The sequence below is a fragment of the Daucus carota genome, chromosome 3 (assembly GCF_001625215.2).
Source record: "Daucus carota subsp. sativus chromosome 3, DH1 v3.0, whole genome shotgun sequence".
In the NCBI taxonomy this organism is placed as follows: domain Eukaryota; kingdom Viridiplantae; phylum Streptophyta; class Magnoliopsida; order Apiales; family Apiaceae; genus Daucus; species Daucus carota.
In genome coordinates, this window is record NC_030383.2 from 62,819,586 (window position 1) to 62,844,350 (window position 24,765).

General features: G+C 34.6%; 3 protein-coding genes across 5 annotated transcripts; all 3 read left to right on the forward strand.

Annotated features, from left to right (window-relative positions):
- Positions 1–1,463: 1,463 nt before the first annotated feature.
- On the forward strand, positions 1,464–12,597 carry LOC108212928 (uncharacterized). Of its 3 annotated transcripts, XM_064090241.1 has the most exons (8): positions 1,464–2,126; positions 2,250–2,819; positions 10,108–10,466; positions 10,598–10,730; positions 10,827–11,138; positions 11,257–11,379; positions 11,538–12,041; positions 12,133–12,597. In XM_064090241.1, exons 2-8 carry the CDS (start codon positions 2,262–2,264, stop codon positions 12,325–12,327), a joined length of 2,184 nt encoding a protein of 727 aa, XP_063946311.1. In that variant the 5' UTR covers positions 1,464–2,126; positions 2,250–2,261; the 3' UTR covers positions 12,328–12,597. The 3 variants fall into 3 exon arrangements, with proteins under 3 accessions (XP_063946311.1, XP_063946310.1, XP_063946312.1); XM_064090242.1 differs by lacking the exons at positions 1,464–2,126; positions 2,250–2,819 and adding an exon at positions 8,934–9,436; XM_064090240.1 differs by lacking the exons at positions 1,464–2,126; positions 10,108–10,466; positions 10,598–10,730; ... (2 more) ...; positions 11,538–12,041; positions 12,133–12,597 and adding an exon at positions 3,179–7,993 and having other exon boundaries at positions 2,687–2,819.
- A 687-nt stretch (positions 12,598–13,284) lies between these two features.
- LOC135151592 (uncharacterized) lies at positions 13,285–14,094 on the forward strand. Its single transcript, XM_064090183.1, has one exon. It carries the CDS (start codon positions 13,285–13,287, stop codon positions 14,092–14,094), a length of 810 nt encoding a protein of 269 aa, XP_063946253.1.
- Positions 14,095–18,397: 4,303 nt separating this feature from the next.
- LOC108212929 (ankyrin repeat-containing protein NPR4-like) lies at positions 18,398–20,005 on the forward strand. Its single transcript, XM_017384641.1, has 2 exons — positions 18,398–18,973; positions 19,112–20,005. The coding sequence occupies exons 1-2, from the start codon at positions 18,398–18,400 to the stop codon at positions 20,003–20,005; spliced, it is 1,470 nt and encodes a 489-aa protein (XP_017240130.1).
- The last annotated feature ends 4,760 nt before the right edge of the window (positions 20,006–24,765 follow it).

Below are 24,765 nucleotides of genomic sequence, written 5' to 3' on the forward strand. Positions count from 1 at the left end.
CAATTGAGGGGGACGGAAGGAGTATATACTTAAAATTATCAAATATATTAATTATATGTTTAAATACAATTGAAATAAAAGTGATATTATATTATATAGCTTTCAATTCTTTTTCAGAGATTTTATTAACTTATTTCATTTTCATTTCCACTCCACTTCACTTTTTTAAAACTAACCCAAACAGCCCTTATAATATCGATAAAAGATTCAAATTATTCAACATATTAAATTTAAAATATATTGTACCATCAATTTTTTGTATAACGTACAAAGGATCCGGGTAGAAGATTCCTTCTTTCCACGAAGGTCTCTTTATTGCCATCGAAGTTGACCTATGTTGGCCGTATTTCATCCTCGCTACCTCACATCCATGACGTTGAAAACATGCGCTTGCATGAAGTATGCGACGTCTTCGTCGCCTTAAAGTTTAATTAATAATATAAACCCTTTTAAATTGCTAAAGCAAAACATGCATGCTTTTGATGTTATATACGAGTAGACTTTTGAAAAACAAAATTTTATATATATGCACTCACAATTATTGATAAAATTATGATGATTATATAAGCAGAGTTTTATTAAAACTAAAGTTTAGTTTCTTCATTAATCAAGATACTAAGGAAACATATGTAATTATAAAATAATACATATTTATTTAATATACTAGACATAATATGGATGATAAAATGTTAACATATTTTTATATTTGATGTGAATTTTCATACCTAAAATCTCTTGTATGAATATTCTTTTCTCTCAAACCCACAACCTTTGCTTTTTGCACGTCTGATAATCTAGACTGTTAATAATATAATAAAATATAAATAAAAACATAATTTTATCATAATTAATTTCTCATTTAATTCAACATTAAAGACATAAGTCTTGCTTCCATTATAGTGTATCAATTATTTCTATAGATATAACCAAAATAACAATAAAGACATATGATAGTGCAAGGTAAGTATGTTTTAAAACTAAATATCTATTTTCTAATATACTTAACTTTATTTAGTTAATCCATGTAATTTTAATCTCCATAATAATTAAATAGCACATATTTGTTTGGTATATTAACAAAATATGAATATAAATATGTTAAAAGTATATAGATATAACTTTTCTGAAAATAAATATTTAACTGCACAATTTGCTTCTGATCTTGATAAAGCTATTCAGAATCTCCAAATGCTTTAATGCAAAAGATATATGCTTTATATCTCTCTCTTAGATGTAAATACCAAGAGGTATTTGATGTATCCACGAAGTGTTCATTCTCGGAAAAATATATTTTTATCAAGCTTTTCACAAATAAATTTTTATTTCATAAGAAAAAAGATGAGGGTGTGAAAGATGAGTGTGTGAGCGAGTATAGTTTAACAAATTTCATTTGGACACTTCCCTTATCTCATATCTGATGTTCACTAGACTAGGACATTATTAACATAATATTAACTAATTACTTAACTTTCATTCTAGTGCCCCTATATATATGCCGCCAAAATACGTAGAAAGTAGAGGTGGCAAAATGTGGTTTTGGTTTGGTTTTGGTTCTTATAAAATGGATTTGGTTTGGATAGATGAACCAAAACCATTTCCAAACCATATATTAATAAATGTGGTTATGGTTTTAGTTTGAATTATGGGTAACTAGTTTAGTAAGTAAAAATAAATTTTATATAATGAACAAAAGTTAATACACTCAAATCACAATATAATGAATACTAAATATAACAAAAGTATGTGTGAGTGTGTGAGTTGATGGAGTGGTTTAAGCTCTTGGCTTCTCCAAGTAAGGTCATGAGTTCGAATCATGGGATGTGCATGTGTGATAATTAGCAAAAAGAAAAAAAGAAAAGAAAAGGAACATAATAGTGTGTGTGGAGAGTTATAAAAAATCTTAAAAGTGAGACTAAATGTGGTTAGAACCATATTTTGTGAGAAATGTGAGACTAAAAACCAAACCAAATCCATTTTTCTAAATGTGATTTCAAATGGATCCAAATTCACAATTTTGGTTTGGTTTGGATTGGTTTAATGGTTTTGCATCCATATTGCCACCTCTAGTAGAAAGGCATTAGAAATTTAGCTTCAACGGGTAAAGTGCCTAGGCTCTCCACCAACAGGTAGCAATAAATCGGTTCCAAATTTAAGATTATTGTTTCCTATTTTTGTTTATTTATCGCTAATTAAGTTTAATCGATTTTAATCGTTGATCTTCGATCTAAACTTTGTTTTGTTGTATACAGTTAATTGAAGTGATGGAAAAGAAGCTATACCATGCATGTTTGGAAGGAGACGTGGAGATGTTGAAGGAGTTGATGAGAGAAGATGGACTCATTCTTGCTCGAGTCTCAGTATCTTCTTGTTTTAATGAAACACCGTTGCATTTAGCTTCCATGTTAGGTCACTTTGAATTTGCTAAAGCTCTTCTTTCTTATAAGCCTGACTTTGCAAGTAGGTTAGATTCGCAAGATCGTTCTCCTCTTCATGTGGCATCTGCTAATGGATATGCGAATATCGTTAAACTGTTGTTGGAGTATGATCAGGAAATGTGCCGAGTTCGTGATGAGGATGGAAGGACTCCTCTCCATTTGGCTGTGATGAATGGTCAATATGAGGCTGTTACTGAGTTGATGAAAGTCAACTCTGAGTCGATTGATGAAGAAGAGGAGACGGTATTTCACTTGTGTGTTCTGTATAACCGTTTGAATCTTCTTATTGGTTTAGTAGAATCGAAGGAGCCGGATTTGTCGAATATGAAAGATGGCAATGGTGACACTATTTTACACACTGCAGCAGCCTTGAAACGGATGCAGGTAGCTTCTACTCTTCAAAAATAATCGACACGATATTATATATATTTAGAGCAAGTTTAACCGATGCCTTATATCGTCCTAAGTTATAATCTATGGCATTTGCCGGGAAAAGATTGATCTAACAATGTCCTAGTGATGCCTTATATTACTAGGACAACCTTTCTCTCTTTTCTTTATATTTTGCTTTGATGATGAGAGAGAATTTTTAATAATAAAATATTAAACATATGATGAGAATAAGACACATTTGTTGAAGTTGAAGTTTGTAAACTAGCACATAATTTTTTATATCATATTTAAGGCTTAAACTTGTACACTGTTGCACTTGCTCTTATATTTTACAATTTCTATGCTCTCAGATAATAAAATACCTGGTCCAGAGTAGATATAAAGTGGATGTGACACTACAAGAAAACAGGTCAAAACCGACCGCACAAAACCGACCGCCGCATATAAAACCGACCGACGGTCGCGTGGTCGGTTTTAACCCGTCGAAATCACAAAACGGCGTCGACCTGGGTGACGTGGCAACAAATAAAACCGACCGTCGGCAACGGTCGGTTATATGTATGACATGGCACTGTTATAACCGACCGTTCCTTGTGGTCGGTTTTGTGTTCCGCGAAAAAATAATTAAAAATTAATTTAAATAAAAATATCTGTGCGTCAGCCCCATAAAACGACGTCGTTTTTTTTGTTTGGTACTAAAACCGACCGATTAGTCGGTCGGTTTTAACCTGCAGCTTTTATATCACTTTTTAGCTAGTAGTGAGCTCCCATTCACTTGAAATAAAAATCAAAGGAGAAGAAAGGAGCTAAAGTGGGGAAGAATTATTGCTTGCAAACATTTCAAGTAAGTGATTTTCATTTCTTTGCATTAAATGTGTGTGTGGTGGGTGTGTTAAATGTGTTTGTTATATTAAATGTGTGTGTGTGTATTGAATGCTTGTATTGAATGTATGAAATTCATGTCAAATTATTTGTTAAATGTATGTGTTATTACATTTGTGTATTGAATGTATGTGTGTATTGAATGTATGTGTGTGTTAAATGTATGTGTGTGTTAAATGTATGTGTGTGTTAAATGTGTGTGTTAAATGTGTGTTAAATGTGTGTGTAGATGACAAACTTGGATCGAAGTTGGATTAGTAATCAAGTGCAAAGTGATAAAATTTCGTTAACTCCGGAATATAGGAATGGTGTAGAAACTTTTTTAAAATTTGCAAGTGAAAATGGAATGGGAGAAGATGGTACAATGAAGTGTCCTTGTAAACGTTGTAGGAATTTGAATTGGTTAAGTATCGATGATGTTAGATTCCATTTACTTGCTAAGGGGATGCTTGAGGGTTATACCGTTTGGACATCACATGGTGAAGAAAGAGGAAGAAAACGTAGTCGAACATCGCATAATCGTTATTGTGTTCGGGAACCTACGAGGGTAGAACAACCGGTAGATTTGAATGCGATGCTACATGATTTTGCCGGTGAAAATTCCGAATTTTATAACAACGTGGATACGGGAACTAGGAATGTAGAAGAAGTTCCAAATGATAGTGCAAGAAAATTGTATGAGGTGATTGTTGAAAATGGAGCACCTATTTATCCCGGTAATACGAAGTATACAAGATTAAGCTTTACCACAAAATTGTTAGAATTCAAGAATATCTCACATTGTAGTAATAAGGCTTTTGATAGTTTGCTTACACTTTTTGCGGATGTATTACCAAAAAAACACACGTTGCCCCAAACTTATTATGAAATGAAGAAGATAATGAAGGGTTTGAGGGTTGAATATCAAAAGATTGATTTATGTGAGAATGATTGTATGTTATTTTATGGAGATGACAAGGATAAAGTTGTGTGTGATATATGTGGTCAAGATCGTTATCGGGATGTTTTGAGGAAAGATGGTAAAAAAATACCAAAAAAAATATTGAGACATTTTCCTTTGATTCCTCGACTACAACGCTTGTATATGTCAAAACATACATCCGACCATATGAGATGGTACAAGAATCGAGATGTCAAAGATGGAGAAATTAGTCATCCCGCGGACGGAGAAGAGTGGAAAAATTTTGATCGTCGATATCCATCATTTGCTCAAGAAATTCGTAATATAAGGCTTGGCCTTGCAACCGACGGTTTCAACCCATTTGGCCCTACCGGGAAAAAAACATATAGTGTGTGGCCCATAGTAGTAGTTGTCTACAATCTTCCGCCATCAATGTGCATGAAAAAACCCTATATGTTTATGACCGATATAGTGCCGGGTCCGAATAGCATTGGCAAAGATATTAACGTTTGTCTAAGGCCTCTCATTGATGAATTGAAGATATTGTGGAATACAGGAATTGAAACATATGATCAATCTTTGAAACAAAATTTTACAATGAGAGCGGCTCTTATGTGGACAATTAGTGATTATCCCGCTATGAGTATGATAAGTGGATGGTCGGGTAAAGGAAAATTAGGATGTCAAGTGTGTCTTGGAAGTGTGCAAGGGTTTCAATTAAAACATTGTGGTAAATGTAGTTTCTATGGCACGAACCGAATATTCCTTGAACCGAATGATCCACTACGTCGGAAAAGTAATTTGTTTGATAATGCGGAAAGAAGAGTGTTTCGTGGTCGTTTGTCCGGGGAGGGTGTAAAGGAGTTGCTTGACGGTTTAGTTTTTCCACCACCCGGAAAGACTAATACAAAGGCGAGGAGTATTGGATATGGGGAAGAGCATCATTGGACTCATGTTCCAATTTTTTATGAACTCCCTTATTGGTCTTCACATAGTTTACGATATTCAATTGATATCATGCATACGGAAAAAAATGTTTTTGAGAACCTATTTTTTACTATTGTGAATGCGAAGAAGTCAAAGGATCACAAAAAAGCAAGAGCGGATTGCAAGCACTTTGGTGTGTTACCTCATTTGTGGATTGATGAAAATGGCAAGTCACCCAAAGCACCTTTTTCCATTACAAGAAAACAACGTAAACTTTTGTGTGAATGGATTAGTTCACTGAAACTTCCAGACGGTTATTCCTCAAATATATCTCGTTGTTGTAATGTTGAGGAGTGTACATTTTATGGATTCAAATCGCATGATTGTCATATATTTCTTCAAAAATTATTGCCTCTTGCAATTCGTGAGCTTTTACCGGCGCCTATTGCGGATGCCATCACGGCAATTGCAAATTTTTTTCAAGATTTGTGCTCATCCACGGTTACAAAAACCGATTTGGAAATAATGGAAAAATCAGTTGTGAAAGCATTGTGTTTGTTAGAAACAATTTTTCCTCAAAGTTGGTTTGATTCGATGGAACACTTGGTTGTGCATTTGGCGGAAGAAATTAGACTTGCTGGACCTGCTTACTGGCATTGGATGTATCCAATTGAGCGTTTATTGGGGAAACTAAAACAAAAGGTCGGCAATAAAGCAAGAGTTGAGGGTTCCATTGCCGAACGATATATGGAGGAGGAGATTGTCAATATTTGTGCGTTTTACTTTGCATCCGACTCGATTCACAATAAATTAAGTCGTAATGAAGTTTTGTTTGATGTACAAAAGACCGACAAATTAGAAGTTTTTAAATATCCATGTGATTCTCTTGGAAAAGAACGAAGTCGATATTTGAATGATGATGAGCAATTATTAGCTGATGAATATGTTCTTCTAAACTCTCCTGAAGTTCAACCTTATCTAAGGTATGGTATTTTATAATAAATTTTTGTGAAGATGTCGATACATTTTATGATAAATTCATGTTACTGACATTTATGCATTATTGTAGGAGGTACCAAGATCGAGTTATGAGACAACGTCCTGAGACAACGCCACAACAATTAGATCATATTGTGAAAACTCGATTCAAAGCTTGGTTTAAGAAAAAGGTTGAGAAAGACGAGATAGACGGACCTCGTTTCATGGACTTACTAGAAGGACCGGCATTAAAGGTCATGACTTTTGAAACTTGTCAAGTTAATGGATATAAATTTTCAACATCATCCGCATCCGGTTCCGGTGTTGTTGTTAAGGGAACTTTGCACGAAAATAATCTTGATTATTATGGTCAACTAATAGAAATTGTGAGACTTATTTATCAAGGATGCAATCACGTATATTTGTTCAAATGTATTTGGTTTGATAGTCTCGGAAATGGTGTGAGGATCGATAAGAATCGAGTGGTGACGGTTGATATAACTTCAAGATTGAGATCTAACGAAGTTTTTATTTTAGCTAGTCAAGCCTCTCAAGTATATTACGCTCCTAGCGTATTGGATCCACGAAGCAAAATATATACGGTGGTCAAATCTAAAAGTCGTCCGATTGATGAGTCAATTATTGTGCAAAACGATATAGAGGATGCTTTTCAAGAAGATAGATCTAATGCCGCTAGCTCATTTTCATTATTTGTTGATTTTGCACAATATGGACAAATACCATTTATTCGGCATGAAAATCAAGATGATGATGATGATGAAGAAGACGAATTGCGAGATGATGAAAATCAAGAAGATGATGATGATGTTGAACACAATGAAGAAGAGGAAGATGATAATAATGAAGAAGAGGAAGATGATGAAGATGATGACGGTTTTGATGACTTTCAATGATGTTTAATTTTGTGTAATGATTTATAATGGTGTAATGATATACAATGGTGTAAATTTGTTGTTGGTATTTTGTGATGTTTGGTTGTTGAGGATGCTTGGTTTTGATTGTTTGGTTTGATTTTGTTGTTGGTTTGATTGTTTGATTGGAAACTGCAGATTTTGCTGCAATTTTTTTAAAATTTCACCAGCAAAACCGACCGAATGGTCACAAAACCGACCACTTTTTACCATATTGATGCCAGAAAACCGACCACATTCGACTATAACCGACCGTTCTCATCACATAAAACCCAGAAAACCGACCGTCTTCAACAGAATTCGGTCGGTTATGAGACGGTCGGTTATGTGAATCAGGGTGACCTACTGCCACAAACCCGACCGGCTCATAACCGACCACTTATAACCGACCGTGGCAGGATTTGACCTCGGTCGGTTTTGCGTAAAACTCAGTCAAAGTTTTCATATTTAATTTGTCATAATATATATATATTATAATAAATATAATGTCCCAGAAAACCGACCGTACTCAAGTAAAACCGACCGAGCTTCTCCAGAAAACCGACCGTCTTTACCTATAACCGACCGCACTCATGTAAAACCGACCGTTTTCCCCTTTGACTTCGGTCGGTTTTAAGTAAAAGTCAGTCAATGTCTATATATTATTTATTATTTATATATATATAATTATAATATAAACAAATATATATATTATATAAATATATATATATATATATATTATTTTACATGTAATATTTATATAAAATATATTCTGAATATAAATATATATATAGTCACTTCAGTCTTCATCATCTCTGCATGACTGATACACGTATGGTTACAAGTGAAGTGTTCGGAGAGAAAGGTGTGGAACATAACTCTTGTTTCCTCCTTTCCTCACGGTGACAAGTAAACATTGTTCCTCCCATCCTCTTTGACAGTATTCAAAGCAGATCGTACGCTGACTCAATACTATTCAATACAACGTGTTTATATATTATTGGCTCATTTTTAATATATATTATTTTAACTTTTGTTTCCTATTTACTTCACGTGCCTAGAAATTAAGATTATTCCGATCTATGTCGTGTTCCTAACTGATATATGTCATAAGCAGTGTTGTAATTAAAAATCGCCGATTTAACCGAGTAATCCCCGATTAATCCACTGCAATATCGAACATTGATTGCATTTTTGAAATACGCATATATATTTCTTAATCGAAGTACATATGATAAATATGAAAATTAAAATATTATATTACTTTAAATATGAATAATTATAGAGTTTATGAATATAATAAATATATTAGTTGCTAATATATAGTAATATTACTTTTGATTTAAAATTAAAATATTATTAAATAATACTAGCTATTAATATATAATAGCATCCTAATATTTTTAATATTAAAATATTAAAAGTTATGGTTTTTATTTAATTAAATAAAACCCTAAATTTAGGGTTTAATAATAAAACCCTAAATTTAGGGTTTCTTAAAACCGACCGATTTTTGCTAAAACCGACCGCTTATTTTTTTGCGCCCAATTTTTCGCGAAAAATTAAAAGACGCGCCTTAGTTAAACGACGGCGTTTAGGTATATTCAATGACATAACCGACCGCACAGTCGGTCGGTTTTATGCCCTGTATAAATAAAAAAAGACAGCCGTTACTTATATTATTGCCTTATATTTCTTTAACCTCTCATCTCCTCTCAACTCTCAATCTCTCTCAATCTCTCTCGCTCTCAACCCTCTCAATCTCTCTCGCTCAATCTCTCTCAATCTCTCTCGCTCTCAACTTCCTCTCTCTCAATCAATCTCAATCTCTCTCAATCTCTCTGCAAATGGCTCTCTCTACTTCAACTGCTGCTGCTCTTCTTCAATTGTTGATTTTGGTTCTCGATTTGTGCTGCCCATTTGTGCTTGGTTCTCAAAGGAGGGCTCGTTATGCTAGGAAGAAGAAAGCCCCTTCTCGTTTCAGTTTTGCTTCGGATGAACCCAAAGGGGTATGCTCGATTCTATTTCGCTTTTTAAAATTTTCAATTTTTAGTTTGTATATGTTGGTTGTATGTGTGAATCTGTATATATATGTGTGTATATGTATAAGTTTGTGTTAATTTCTGTTAATGTGTATGTATTTGTGTATGTGAGTATGTTTGTATGTGTTAATTAGCATATACGTGTATGAGAAATTTTGCATGCAATTTGTTCGTCGGTTATGTGTAATTTGTTGGTCGGTTATATGTGGGGTGAATTTTTTCTTAATTTTTCAAGTTTCGTTTCGGATGAACCAAAGGGGTATTTGTATGTGTTTGTATAGTTTGTGTAATTTGTATAATGTGTGTGTTTGTATAATTTTTGTAATTTCTTTTTGTATAATTTGTATAGTTTGTATAATTTTTGGCCTCCAATTTGTATAATGTGTGTTTGTATTTGTATGTGCTTGTATAGTTTGTGTAATTTGTATAATGTGTGTGTTTGTATAATTTTTGTAATTTGTCTTAGTATAATTTGTATAGTTTGTATAATTTTTGGCCTCTAATTTGTATAATGTGTGTTTGTATGTGCTTGTATAGTTTGTGTAATTTGTATAATGTGTGTGTTTGTATAATTTGTGTAATTTGTTTTTGTATAATTTGTATATTTTGTAACTTAATTTTAATGAATTGTATTGTAGGGGCTCTTTGGTTGGGTGATGATAGTCGTCATGATTTCAATGACGATATATATCATGGCAAGAAAACGGAAAGCAACGGACAAGGACACCGACAAAGGCAAGGGAAAGAGTGTCGGTAGTAGTACAAACAAAAAGAAGGCGAAGGGAAAAGGCAAGGGAAAAGGAAAGGGAAAGACGGGGTTGCGTGACGAGCCAACGGATTCGGAAACCGAATCGGAGCATAACACGAGGGAGGCGGAGGCGGAGGCGGAGGAGGAACCGGCGAGAAGAGTTGTGAGGATGCCACGGTCACATTCATGCGGCATTTTTGGAGCTAAGATACCAACAAGACCTCGACGGATCAATATCTCCGATGGACAGTAAGTATATTGTTTTATATGTTGTGTTTTGTAGTGATTTGTAATGGTTTTTAGTGTTAAATATATGTAGTGTGCGTTAGTTATTAATATTAATTTGTTCACGAGTTAATATTTATAATGTTCTTATATAGTATTGAAGATAATGAGGCAAAAAAGACTTTGCTTGCGATTATTCGGGCAAGATGGCCTTTGGGTAAGTACACGTTTAGTGACATAGACGCGGCTTACCCAAAGTGGCTCGGTCTAAGGGTTGAGGAGTTTCTCGTAAGTACATTTTTGTTTACATAATATGTTATTGATTTTGTTGGTAATTGGTTTGATTATTCAATTTTAATCCTTGTACTTGTTGATATTATGTAGAAATATTATAGGCAATTGAAAGGTCAAAGCCGTTCACAAGCCAAAGCTATCATTGAAGATCACATAAAGGTCACAATCAAAAGGACCATGAATGAATTGAAGAGGAGGATCGAGAGGAAGTCAAGGGAGGAAGGGGTTTCGAAGTTGGCTTTGAAACCGGAATATTGGAATATCATTTTTTGGAAAGATCTTCTCAAGTATTGGGACACGGATGAAGGCCACTTGCATAGGTCGGAAGTTGGAGCTGCTAATCGGCAACGCGTGGAAAGGTTGCATAGCGCGGGTGCTCGCTCCTTCAACCGTGTGCGCGAGGTAGTACTATTTTTAATATGCAAACACCCACACACATTTTGTTAGTACCTTATAATTATATAATATATAATATGATAATGCAAATGCTAATATAAGTTATTTTGTGGTATAATTAAAGAACATGAAAAAGAAATTGTCTAAAAGTCCGACAAAGCTTGAGGTGTGGGATGAATGCCACACTAGGATCACCTCCACTCCCGAGAGCCGGATATATACTACCCCCGCCGCTATGCGCATTGCGGTAATCTTCTAATTTTAGCATTTTAATTAATTGTGATAACCATGAATACGTCAATATGTTTATATGTTTAATTAATGCTTATATCTTCTAATTTTAGCACTTTAATTAATTGTTTATATCATAACCATGAATGCTAATCAATTGTGATAAATGTGTAGGAACGATATGCCTCCATTCTTGATCGTATGCCGGTGGAGGTTACTCAAACGGGGGAGCGGGATGAGCCTTGGGATTGGTGGATGGAAGCAATGGAGGTTCCCCAAGGCGAGAGGCCAAAAAAGAACTATGTTCTGGGGTTCCCCAAAGCTCGAGCTAGTGATTTGATCCCAACACTAGCCACGCGCTATAGGGATTCCACCCGTGGCGGCGCCGGCTCATCCTCATCCGCTCCAACACAAAATCCGGTGGTTCCCGATTCCATCTTCCTCCCGATTGTCCGCAATGTGCTCAATGAAACCCGTGCCAATCCTCTGCAATTTGCTCGTCGCCTATCGGATGAGGAGATAACAACCTTTGCACGCACAGCCCTCGAGGCATCCGATCCAGCCGCTGACCCGGCTCGGAGGGCGGAATGGAATAACCTTCTTGGCGGCGAGGTTGTGCATATTGTAGGGACATTGCTCGAGGATGTCCTCCAAAAAATGGATGCTCGTGCTAAAATGGTAATACACTTATGACTTAATGCTTTGTTTTTTGTTTTTGGTTGATATGTAAAAATGAATGGATTTCTAATTGTTTGACATGTTTTTGTAGGCAACTGCGCAAGAGGGAGAGAAAGATTACACGGATGTGGACGAGGACACGGATGGAAACACGGATGATGAGGGTGAAGGCGAAGCCGGCGGTGAAGGTGGTGGGGAAGGCGGTGGTGAAGGCGGTGGTGAAGGCGGTGGTGAAGATGGTGGCGAAGGCGATGGTGAATCATCCGATGTTTCTTTGACCGATTAGTGTAATTTATAATTTAATCTTAACGGATGGTATATATTAAGACAATGGTTGGATTTGGATTGTGGTGAATGTTTGTGTTTTGAATTGTTTGAATGTTTGGATTTGTAATTAGAATGTTTGAATTTGTAATTATAATGTTTGGATTTGGTTTATTTAGAATGGTTTCGTTTAATTTTGTTGTTGGTATTTCGTTTAATTTTGTTTATTTAGAATGGTTTCGTTTAATTTTGTTGTTTGGATTGTGGCTGGTATGGTTTTGGTATGGTTCTGGTTTGGATTGTGGTTGGAATGGATTGGAAACTGCAGATTCTGCTGCAATCTTTTTAAAAATGCACCCAGCAAAACCGACCGAATGGTACCAAAACCGACCGTTTTTTACCATATTGATGCCAGAAAACCGACCGCATTCAACTATAACCGACCGTGCTCATTACATAAAACCCAGAAAACCGACCGTCTTCATAATAAGTCGGTCGGTTATGAGACGGTCGGTTATGTGAATCAGGATGGGCTACTGCCACAAACCCGACCGACTCATAACCGACCGCACATAACCGACCGTGGCAGAAGGTTGACTACGGTCGGTTTTGTGTCAAAGTCAACTCAGATAAAAAACACATAACCGACCACTTATGTCGGTCGGTTTTACTAGTCGCTTCTGACGTGGCGTGACACATGTTGCCACGTGGTAACAGGTGGCATCAAGTGGGGCCACTTTTCTGGGAACAAAAAGGCACATAACCGACCACTTGCTTGGTCGGTTTTAAGGGTTAAACCCGACCAATTCACGTAACCGACCAGGGTTTAACCGACCAGCCATATCGGTCGGTTTTAGGCTTATAACCGACCGATATTCTTCATAACCGACCGATTCTGTCGGTCGGTTATGTCCTGTTTTCCCGTAGTGTGAGTGCAACGAATAAAAAAGGTCTCACAGCTTTGGACATAGTAGAGAAGATGCCGAAAGATCTGAAAACCCTGCAAATTAAGGAGCTTCTTATCTCAGCTAATCCTTCTATGGTTAATGAGGATGTCGCAGCCACTATGACTAGCACAGTAGCTGATGATAACATAGCAGCTGATGATGATGATGACGGCATAATCAACCAGGTAAAGAAGTGGTGGAAAAGGAGGAAAACGTTTACCATCTTCCAAAAGAAATCTGAAGCAAGAGATGAGTATGTGCTTCTAGCAGCCACCGTAATAGCTGCCATGTCTAACCAAGCAGCTATTAACCCTCCTGGTGGAATCGCGGGAGTGGACGCTACAGAAGTTTCAGCTCCTGACCCTTATGAGCAGGTTTTTTGGCTTGAACCGGCAGCTTCACTTCTAGCCTACTTCTATCCTTCACTGAGTAACGCGTTTTGGATATCGAATACCATCTCGTTCATGGCTGCTCTAGGTATCATATTTCTTTATGTAAGTGGCGCAACTCTGAAACAGAAGCTCTTCATTTGGCTTATTCGGGGAGCCATGTGGATTACTCTCACAGCAATGGGTGTGGCCTATGCCTGTGCAGTGCTTGCCACCACCCCAAGTACTGTTGATTTAAATGACAAAACGCTTCTTGCGGTCTTTTACGGACTGTGCGCCTGGATGGGATTGATTCTCCTATCCATGTCAGTCGTTACCTTTCGTGCCGTTCGCTATTTTGTGAGACGAACTAAGAGGAAGCGTGATGCGAGGAAGAAGACATATACAAGCAGAGACCCCGTCCCCCTCGCATCGCGAAATACTCATGTGGTCTCTGTCACCTCTCAAACCTAGCCGAAGTCCTTTCTTTTCCCTGCCAAGTACTGTATTTTGTTACAATTTCTTTTATGTACAAACTCACCGTCCGTGTAATGCCCCAATGTTAATTATAAATTTGTGTGATTTCATATTTAGCGGCCGTTTGTTTACCAGAAGCAAAGCGGCTTCTGCTTTTATTGACAAAATTGACCTGTTTGTGTAAAAAAGTACAAGCAATTTTAACAAGTTGGGAATGCTCGCTTTTTTCTTAAAGCTTTTACTTCTTTTTCAAACACTTTATTAAGATATCTACCTCTCACTTTTACTCCACGTCTTTAATTTAAGTAAGAAGTCACTTCATTTAAACTAACACAAACAACCCTTTAGAATCTTTGAATTCATCGAAGAATCTGTACATATACTAGCCACGGATAATGATCAAAACCAGGCACGAGGATTGTGTTAGTAAATTTGTGATTTGACTTATTCGATAATTTTGTCAACCTAAGTTAGGTCACTTATTAGAATTTGCTAAATCCCTTTTAAGTTAGGTTAGATTCTTCATTTGGCATCTGCAAATGGATATCCCAGAAATTGTTGAACTGCTATAACAATATTATGATCCGAAGATGGGCCGAGATGGAAGGACCCCTCTCCATATGGCTGTTATGAATGCTCAACAAGAGGCTGTTAGTGAGTTGATAAAAGTTATGTCTGAGTCGCATGAACAAGTACTGCTGCACTTGTGTGGTGTATAATCGTTTAGATGTCTCATTCTAATATTGGAATCAACTATATATATATATACTCCCTCTGTCCCAGTCAATTGTATACGTTTTTTTTTCACTGCTCGACACGCTTTTTAAGGCTCTTATAAAACATAGTTTTACAACTTTTTTTTTCAGATTTTCTTTTTTTGTATAAAAATATAAATGTTATACTTTTATACAAAAAAAGAAAATCTTAAAAATAATTTACATAACTATATTATATTGAAGCATTAAAGTCCGTGCCGCGCCCCCGTCCCCCAATGTATACTATTGACTGGGACGGAGGGAGTATATATATGGGTAGCACTCCATAGCATACCCTCTTATATGGAGTTACGTAGCACACCATTATAAATATATACATAATATATATTCTATTATATTTTTTATGAAATATAATTGCAAATTTTGATTATTAAACCGAAAACGAAGTTATATAATTTTTTTATTCCAAAGATCATCTAAAATTATGCAATATCTCAACATGATTCTATAACAGAATAATAATCATCCAGAATTATTCTGTTGTAGAATCAGTTTCGAAAATATATTTTTTTAATCAAATTTTAAGTGTTAAATTACTTAAAATAGATTTATTTTATAGTATTTTATATTAGAATCACGTTTTATATGTATTTTATAACAGAATTTATAATAAAATTGATGATTTATAGTGGCGCACTATGTAACTCTATATAATATAAGGAGTCCCTCTCTGGAATGTTGGCCTATATATATATTCAAGTGCGTGTTTTACGTTATCTAAAATTATTGCTAACTGTGTTGGAGTACTCTGTTTTGCAATCATTAGCTATACTTTTAAAACCTAACATGAAAGCTAGACTTTATATGATGCATCCCTCGGAGATACTCTAAGTTAACACATAACTTATAATACAACAAACTAAAGAGATTCCGAGTGTCATTCTAAAAAGTATAAGTAACAAGTAATTATTATCATTATTTGTATAACATTTATAAATTAATTTTTGATTTATAAGTCATAATATAAGTTGAAAATCTTAACATTTTAGTGACTTATTTTTATTTTTGAAATTCGATTTTACAAATATATAGGAGACTACTTTAAAAGATATTTTATAATAAGTCATTATTATATTAATAATTTTTATATCCGATAATTTGTAAACACCAAAAAAATATATTCAAACACATAAAAGCAAAATTACTTCTGACTTATAATCACTTTCTTATTTATAAATAATAATTAAGCACTTTTTTAATTAAATAAAACGATTCCAAAATAAAGAAGTAAACCTAAGACACCCTCGAGAAGAATAAAGAAAAGTAAACCTAAGACATTGTTGTCCGTAATCTTACACGTACCCTTGCATCTTGAGTTGACCCTGCAGACATTTTAAATAATAAATATGAGACAGGCTGAAGTGTTGAATCACTTCTGCAGTTAAAAATTATCATGTGCAACGCAAGGCAAGTACTATATATCTAGATTATGTATAAATTGGTTGATTAAAATATGGGTACCTTAAACAATTTCACCGGCCTTTTTCGTTGGTTCTTAACAGGAAGTGAAGGAGTGTTACCACAAATTATCAGAATAAAAAAATTTATACATACATTTTTGCTAAAATAGGTATCTTTAACTATATTTGTTTGATTATATTGATAATTTAATCTTTAACTATAATTGTTTGATTATATTGATAATTTTAGATTTTAAATATCAATTATTAGCAAAAAAAAGAAAGATGTACGAATGTAATAAATATATAACCCGCTCAAGTTCCGTATCTGTTTATTAACTGATCGAATCCGTTCTCAAGTTGTTGCAACGATAGTAGTTACAGAGTATTCGATTTGCCGAAAGACTTGAGGCTTGTTAAAGGGTCGTATATTTAAAATTGTTGTGTTATTTAAAAAAAATTAAGTATTTGATAATAAATTTGATAAATAATATCCTTAATAAATTTTGATATTAAAGTTATAATAATAATTTCGTGCAAAGATTTATAATAGCCGTGGTCTAGTAATTATATATATATATATATATAGGAATAATTTTTTTTGGTAAAACAATATTAAGCTAGCTCTGCACATAGTTAAATATTTGTACAACATATCTTCCACAACTGACGTGATGACTGAATTTATGTAATTGTATTTTGTATAATTTCTAAGACCTGCCAGCTTTTCAACATTAATGGTTCCTATATACAACATTGTTTCGAGGAAATTATCACAAGTCAAGTGTGAATTCAAGAAGAATACTTGAACACATATATAATTAAACTGTTTATTCATAAGAAAAAAGTAATTCTGACTAAAAAGGTTACGTGTACTTCCTTTGTTTTGTTTTGTGGGTTATTTTAAGTTATTTTTGTGGTTGCTTGAATTGTAGCAACTTATATAAATATCATATTAATTTAATAATGATTATTTGATGATTTAATAATATATATATCACGTACAAGTATAGTGCACAATTACTAAAATGTGTGAGTAAACATGTACTAATATGTTATCAATGTGAATATGCATGATATTATCATGTTCTTTATGTGCATACGCACGCCTCCGTCACGTTACAGGTCGCTGTCGAAGGGTAATGTCTTGACGTATCGCGTACACAAGACAACCGGCCGGGACATGAATTCTATTATATAGAATTAATATAATTATAGATTTAATATTAGTTAATATTAATATTTTATCAAATCTTATATATATATAATATATAAAAAAATGTGTCCGTTCTAATAAATTGTTATTGATGAATGTAATAAAATTAACTAAATCCGATATTTTTAATTGTACATATATTTTTGCGGTTACAATTTTTATATAATGTAAATACGAAAAAAGACGTGTAACTGATATATGTTATACTCCTCAATATTTCCTTATTATTTATTCTATTTTTTATAGTTGAGAAATATCGAATCTGAACCATTTCAGTCAAGAGCAACATCATATGACATTAGTTTTGCTCGTAATGACCAACCATCTAAATAATCTTGGTCTAATTCTATACAGGATATATATAATTTTTTAGTAAAACCATGTTTACCTCTGCACGTAGTTAAGTATTTGTACAACATATCTTCCACAAATGACGTGATGACTGAATTTATTTAATTTCTAAGACCTGCCAGCTTCGACAGTGGTTCCAGCGACATTATTTCGAGGAAATTATCAGAAGTCAATTGTGAATTCTAGAAGAATATTCAAACATTAAAATCAAACTGTTTATTCATAAGAAAAATTCAAACCAATAATTCTGATTAAAGAAAGCTATCGACATTTTTACAAACTCCTTCGGTTCTGTTTATAGGTCTTTTGACTTTTTTTTATAGTGCTTTAACTATATAACAATAATTATCATAATTCATAAAAGAAAATTTTAAAAATAATAAATTTTACTCTATAATCAAAACACTTCTACTGTGTCAAAAATTCAAACTACCTCTGACACAAGACAGAGAGAGTAAATCAGAATGCTATAAGAGAAGTTGTAGGCACTGTCATTAAGTGTACCCACAACTCATATCATCTTCTATATATAACATATCTAATTACATATACAAGGCATGAATATTGAAGTGCTGGAGGAGAAGCTGTATGCTGCATGTTTGAAAGGAGACGTAGAGAAGCTGGAGGCACTGATGAGAGAAGATGAACTCACACTTGCTCGAGTCTCAGTATCTTCTTGTTTTAACCAAACATCCTTGCACTTAGCTTCCATGTTAGGCCATTTTGAATTTGCTAAGTCTCTCCTTTCTTATATGCCTGCTTTCGGTAGCAGGTTAGATTCACAAGGCCGTTCTCCTCTTCATTTGGCATCTGCAAACGGATATGCTGATATCGTTAAACTATTGTTATTAGAGCATGATCAGAAGATATGTAGTGTTCCTGATGAGGATGGAAGGACCCCCCTCCATCTTGCTGTAATGAATGGTCAATATGAGTCTGTTAGTGAGTTGATAAAGGTCGAATCTAATTTGGTTGATCAAGAACTTGGAAAAGTACTGCACTTGTGTGTTACGTATAATCGTTTGAGTATTCTCATTCTTATATTAGAATCAACTAGCCAGGATTTGTCAAACATTAAAGATGACAATGGAAACACTATTTTACAACTTGCAACATCTCTGAGACGGACTCAGGTAATATCTCTAAATGATTATTTTGAGAAGAAACAGTAGTAACAAATTTACCATGTTAATTAATTCTTATTTTATGTTATATATGATGATCAGTTAATACATAATTTTACTTCTTATAATTGAATTTGTGATGTCCAGATGGTAAAATTTCTGGTGAAGAGTAGAAGTGGAGTGGATGTTAATGTAGTAGATGAGAATGGTCTCACGGCTTTGGACATAATTGAGCAGATGCCCAAGGATGTGAAATCCATTGAAATTAAGGAGCTTCTTACCTCAGCAGGTACTTTGAGGGCTAAAGAAATTCAGGAGGCATCTTGTAGGACACCTAGGGGATCTCCTTTAAACCTAGGGGTAGGCGGCCAAGTAGTAAATGTGGCTGAAGCAGCAACCGGCAGCAATAGCAAGCCGGGAAAGTTGTGGAATATGGTAAAAAAATTTACCATCTTTCAAGAGAAAAAGGAAAAAAGAGACGAGCCATTACTTGTAGCAGCATCTGTAATGGCTGCGATGGCTTATCAAGCAGCTATTAACCCTCCCGGCGGTGTGGCTGCAATGGATGCCGCAGAAATATCAGATCCTTCTTCTACCCTTAGCAAGAAAATCTATGATCTTAAACCGGGGCATTCTCTTCTGGCCTACTTTGAACCAGGTAGGAGTGATGGTTTTTGGGTATACAATACCATCTCATTTGTGGCGGCTCTAAGTGTGATCTTTTTATTTGTAAGTGGCGCAAATCTTAAAAGGAAGTTATATGTTTGGCTTATTCGAGCTGCGGTCTGGCTAACTCTCTCATCGATGACTTTCGCCTATGTAATTGCAGTTCAAGCCACCAGTGTCGAAGCTGATAGCCCCACAATTATTGCACTAATTATGGGACTTTATATATGGATAGGAATGATTGCTGTTTCCTTTCTAGTAGTTCTTTATCGCTCCGCCAGCTACATGGTGAGAAAAATATATAAGAATATCAGTAAGTTGAAGAAAATCACAGCAGAAGATACGGCCAACTCCACAAATTGTACGAACGTCTGAGAATTTTTTTTTGAGTAAATTATATTTTGCACCCTAGTATTTTGAGTGTTTTTGCGTTTTGGTCTTAAACGATTTTTCTTGGTAAAACACACTCTAATGTTTAATTCTCGCTTCGTATTGCACCTTTTTGACCGTCCACCGTTTGACTAGATCGTTAACGTTAACAGAGTCCAGGGTAAAGTAGTAATTTGCTTGTTCCAACCGTATTTGAAAACAAAGCCATGCTTTTCTCACTCTTATACAAAAATCCATTTCTCTCATTTGTTGAATTTTCAATATCGAATTGCCCCTCATTTCTCAATCTTCTCCTTAATTCAGCCCAACCCCATTTGAAAATAGTTCATCTTTTGAACACTTCTTTTATCTCCACCACGAAAACCCCCTCTCTGTACCGCCCAGCCACTCTTTTAGTACAACCCTAGTTTAAGAAACACATAAAAATCCAAGCCAAGATCATGGAAATCTTCATGCATTTAGTTCTCTAAATTGAACATTGAGAGAAATTTCCTTCGATATTCTTCACATATATAAGAGCAAGTTTGTGTATTCATGCATATATCGATCTTTGGGTGTGCCAACAATTACTAATGAATAATATACGATGTCATTAAAAACTCAAAAAAATGATGATATCATTAAATATTTCACGATTTTTATATAATGTGCCATATGCATGTTCTTGAGCGAAATTATCCTGAACAAGAGTTTTTAGTTAATTAACTTATAATTCAACACACAGACTTTAGTCATTAATATTTTTAAACGTTCAACTTATCACATTAAGTCACTTTAAGTCATAATTCACAATTTTAAGTTCAGTCAAATACAGAGATAACTGTATTGTGTAATATTCATATTAATTTGGTCGAAGCAGTGGCTGTTTGTTTCTTGATCTTGACTGTCCTTTGTGGAGTAAAAAAATAAGTAATAGAACATCTTCACTTGCTCTACAGATACTTTGTTCAGTTGTTCAACGGCTTTTCTTGCTTTACAGATGATTGTGATTTGCAAAACCTGAGTTTTCGTAACAGTGAGGAAAATTATCTTCAAAGCACCCGACACAAGTGGTATTACTTTTACTTTTACTTGTTTATGATTATGTGAGACAAAACATCTTTTCCCGACAAACATACATCACTAATAATTAATTTATTGATATCATCCATCAATATCATCTCAACACTATATTCTTTTCCCGTCTTTGGACTTTTCGACTCCCACATAGCGGTGTATAACTATCTTTACTTGCAACAACCCTTAATTTTTAATACTGTATAAACAACCTTCAATTACTGTTATAGAAAAACGGCACCACCAAGTCAGAAATCGAGCAAGAGAACTACGAACAGAGAGAGGTCGGGTTTTGGTATTGAGAGAGAGGAACTTGTGTTTAGATGATTAAAAACCCTACAATCTATAGGAGTATTTTTAAGTGAGACTTGTGTGTTACTCTTTCCAATAACTAAATAATTTGAAGCAAAATCAGATTAAAATTTTCAAACTACTATATTCCATAAATAATCTGAAACAAAATCAGATTCTGAAACTTGCTTCCAATATACTCAAAACTAAAAAAGGTAGTTCTAATTTTTGATATTTTTCAAATCACCGAGTTAGAAATCGTGCAAGAGAACTATCACGAGAGAGAGGTAGGGTTGTGGCATTGAGAGAGAGGAGGTTGTGTTTGAGTATTTATAGGTGCAGACTTGTGTGTTACTCTTTCCCATAATTAAATAATCTGAAACAAAATCAGATTAGAATTTTCAAACTACTATATTCCATAAATAATCTGAAACAAAATCAGATTATAAAACTTTTTTCCAATATATCTGAAAATAAAAAAGGTAATTTTTATTTTTGATCCTAATCCCTAAATCTTGTCCACCTCGACCAAATATGAGTAAGGAAAGCTTGCATTTGGGTTGCTTAATTAAACAACAATTTAAAAAAAATATCATCAAAAAGTAAATCTAGTCTATTTTAATATGTAACTTTTTATTTCCTAAGATAATAAATAAATATTTTCTAATAGTTGGTCAAAAATTAGTCAATTTGACTTCTCCGAAAGCAAAAGGGACATGTAAATTGAGACAAAAGGAGTATTTTAACGGAAGTTAACGGAATTTAACGGAGGAGGGTGCGTATCATTTTTGAAATGTAAAGACAGGGAGTGCGAGTTGAGTTTCTCAAAGTGTGGGTACAATATCTTTTTTGAACGATAGTTAGGGGGTGCGATATGCAATTACCTCTAATTTTATTTATTTGTTTAATATATGTAATTTTTAGTCAAACTTTAATCAATTTGACCATAAAAAGTCAAACAACACAAAAAAAAAGTGGGAGGGTGTAACAATGTTGAAACGAATAAAACATATAACTGAAAAAAAGGTACGAATAAGCAACTCACTGCAAACGGAGAGAAAGCATAACTGACTCCACCTTCATCTTCAATTCCATCTTCGACTTCTTCGATTAATTCACGAATATCCCAGGTCACTTGTTTGAATCCTGGTATTGACACTAGGCTCTGCGTGTACTTGAAGACTTGCCCCAGGTATTTGGAGAGTGGGCAGAGGCGGATCCTGATAGGGGCAAGAGGGGTCAGTCGACCCCCTAAATTTTTGTGATTAATATTATATTATTACACAATGTCGTGCAACGGTAAAAAATAACATAATATGAATATTAAAATTTTGTTTTCTATGTTATCATTTTGGTATCCACCATTCTAATCAAGATGGAAATTACTTATTTATGTTGTGAAACGGTAAAGAATTAGAAAATATGAATAATAATTTTTTTGTGTTCATTTTTGATTAATTATCGTTACAAAATATTATATACGACCTCCCTTACTTTCGGACTTGGATCCGCCACTGAGAGTGGGAGCCTGTAATTACCAGTAACACGAGAATCGTCACGCCAATACCAGCTTCTACCATCACGCACCAACAACAAGTTACGACAGTGGTCGGCAAATATAAAATAACTATTAATATCGGTCATGCCAGATATATCAATACTATATGTCGGAACCCAAGATGGCTCAACTTCCCCGTGTGCAGATGTGAACAGTAGCCTTGTAATCAAATTCTTGACAGTAAAGGAATGTCACATGAGGCTGATCCAAGCATGTAACGGTTTTGCAATCACCGTATCCAAGAGAAGGGTATTTGATAGGACCAATTAAAGCTCTCTATTCAAATCGAAGGCAAAAATACAATTCCGGCCAACAAAGCACAACATGCCATCTACACAAAACCTATATGCTGGTAGAGAAAAAATATTTCCTTCAGCCACATGCCAGGTATTGGAATTGGCTGAGTAAATCTCAACAATTGTGTTATCTACCCATATCCAACCCTAACAATATTAAAATCCTCAGTAAAAGAATCAAGTGCAAATGCGTCATTAACATGGCGTCTATTGTAGGGACAGGGATGGGCTTGATTGTTTAGTGGTTGGGTTCCAGAGATAAAGATAAGGTTCTAGAAACATGTATAAATTTCTTAAATTTACTACAGAGACACAAACGATGCCTCTTGAAGAACCTACAACTTCAGCTTGTGGCCTGAAAAATGAGCGAGTTGCTTCGTATGGAAATTCAAGACGGGAAAATTGTTGTGGTGAAGAAGTGTCGAGAAGTGCAACTGAATTGCGATCCACAAAGTTCTCGTCGTAGTCATGGACTATGACAGTTCTCTCGAGGCTTCTCTTCAAGTGAGCATTTACAAATTTCTCGCTTGAAATAACTGAGCACCACTCTTTAAACACCACCTTCAAGCTTAGAAGATTTTTGACAAGGAGATCAGTTAATATCAGAGCCATTACGTCCATAGGTAGTTGAGGGGTTTCACCAGATTTATCAATCTGCAGCGGAAGATGTTTGACAAGGAGACCAGTTAATATCAAAACACTGTGCAATTAAAATATTATAGAATCATAGATTATATAAGTTAGAGAAAACACCTTCAGCATATTAATGATGTAGGTGTTTGTTCCACTTTTCGTGAGAGTGTCCTCCTTTACCAGCTTGTCCATAACTTCTGAAACCAGTCATAATGAAATAGGATGGTCAAATCTCCAGGATATAGTAACAGGGTAGATGCCATTTTCTTACAACTTTGTATGCTTATTAATACTTCCATGTACCTTCAATAAGCACCTGCAATTAAGGGCAGTGAGAATTATAAGTGAACTGTAATCTTGGTTTGGCAAGATTTCTGCAGCGAACCAATTAATGTAAAATTAATGATAATCAACATCAAGAGTAAGTGAGTCTATACCACTGATATGTCAGAGAAGTTTGAGAGAACATATTTAAGCTCGACAGTGCCAAGGTGGTGAGAACTAATCCACTCCTTTACTCGACGAAATTGCTCTTCATCTTCAATTGGATCCTGAGTGTCATCTGCAATTGAGCAAGTACAGCCTGTTAAATTACTTTATTACATCCATATATTGATGCCAGTGGTGTTCTACAATTTTTTGTGGAATGCTGTGTACCATCATCAATTGTTGATTGATTTTTTTGAACCCTTTCTTTGTGTGCAAGAAATAGCTTTGGCATTACAATTTAAAATATTAATTCAATACTACAAACACAAAGATGCTGACATGCAGCTTACCTACTAGTCCAACCACATACTGGCCTTCATCTATGGTCTGAAAGGAATTACAAATTATACCGTGTTACCAAGCTTCATTAAGTTTCTAATAATTACATATAGTTAAGACTAGGAAAACCTAATTACATATGG

What these genes read in the sequence shown, in the direction of transcription:
- LOC108212929 (XM_017384641.1), top strand. Translation starts at nt 18,398, where the DNA reads ATGAATATTGAAGTGCTGGAGGAGAAGCTGTATGCTGCATGTTTGAAA. An exon ending in CATCTCTGAGACGGACTCAG is followed by an intron (nt 18,974 to 19,111) that starts GTAATATCTCTA and finishes TGTGATGTCCAG; the next exon opens with ATGGTAAAATTTCTGGTGAA.
- LOC135151592 (XM_064090183.1), top strand. Translation starts at nt 13,285, where the DNA reads ATGCCGAAAGATCTGAAAACCCTGCAAATTAAGGAGCTTCTTATCTCA.
- LOC108212928 (XM_064090240.1), top strand. Translation starts at nt 3,940, where the DNA reads ATGACAAACTTGGATCGAAGTTGGATTAGTAATCAAGTGCAAAGTGAT.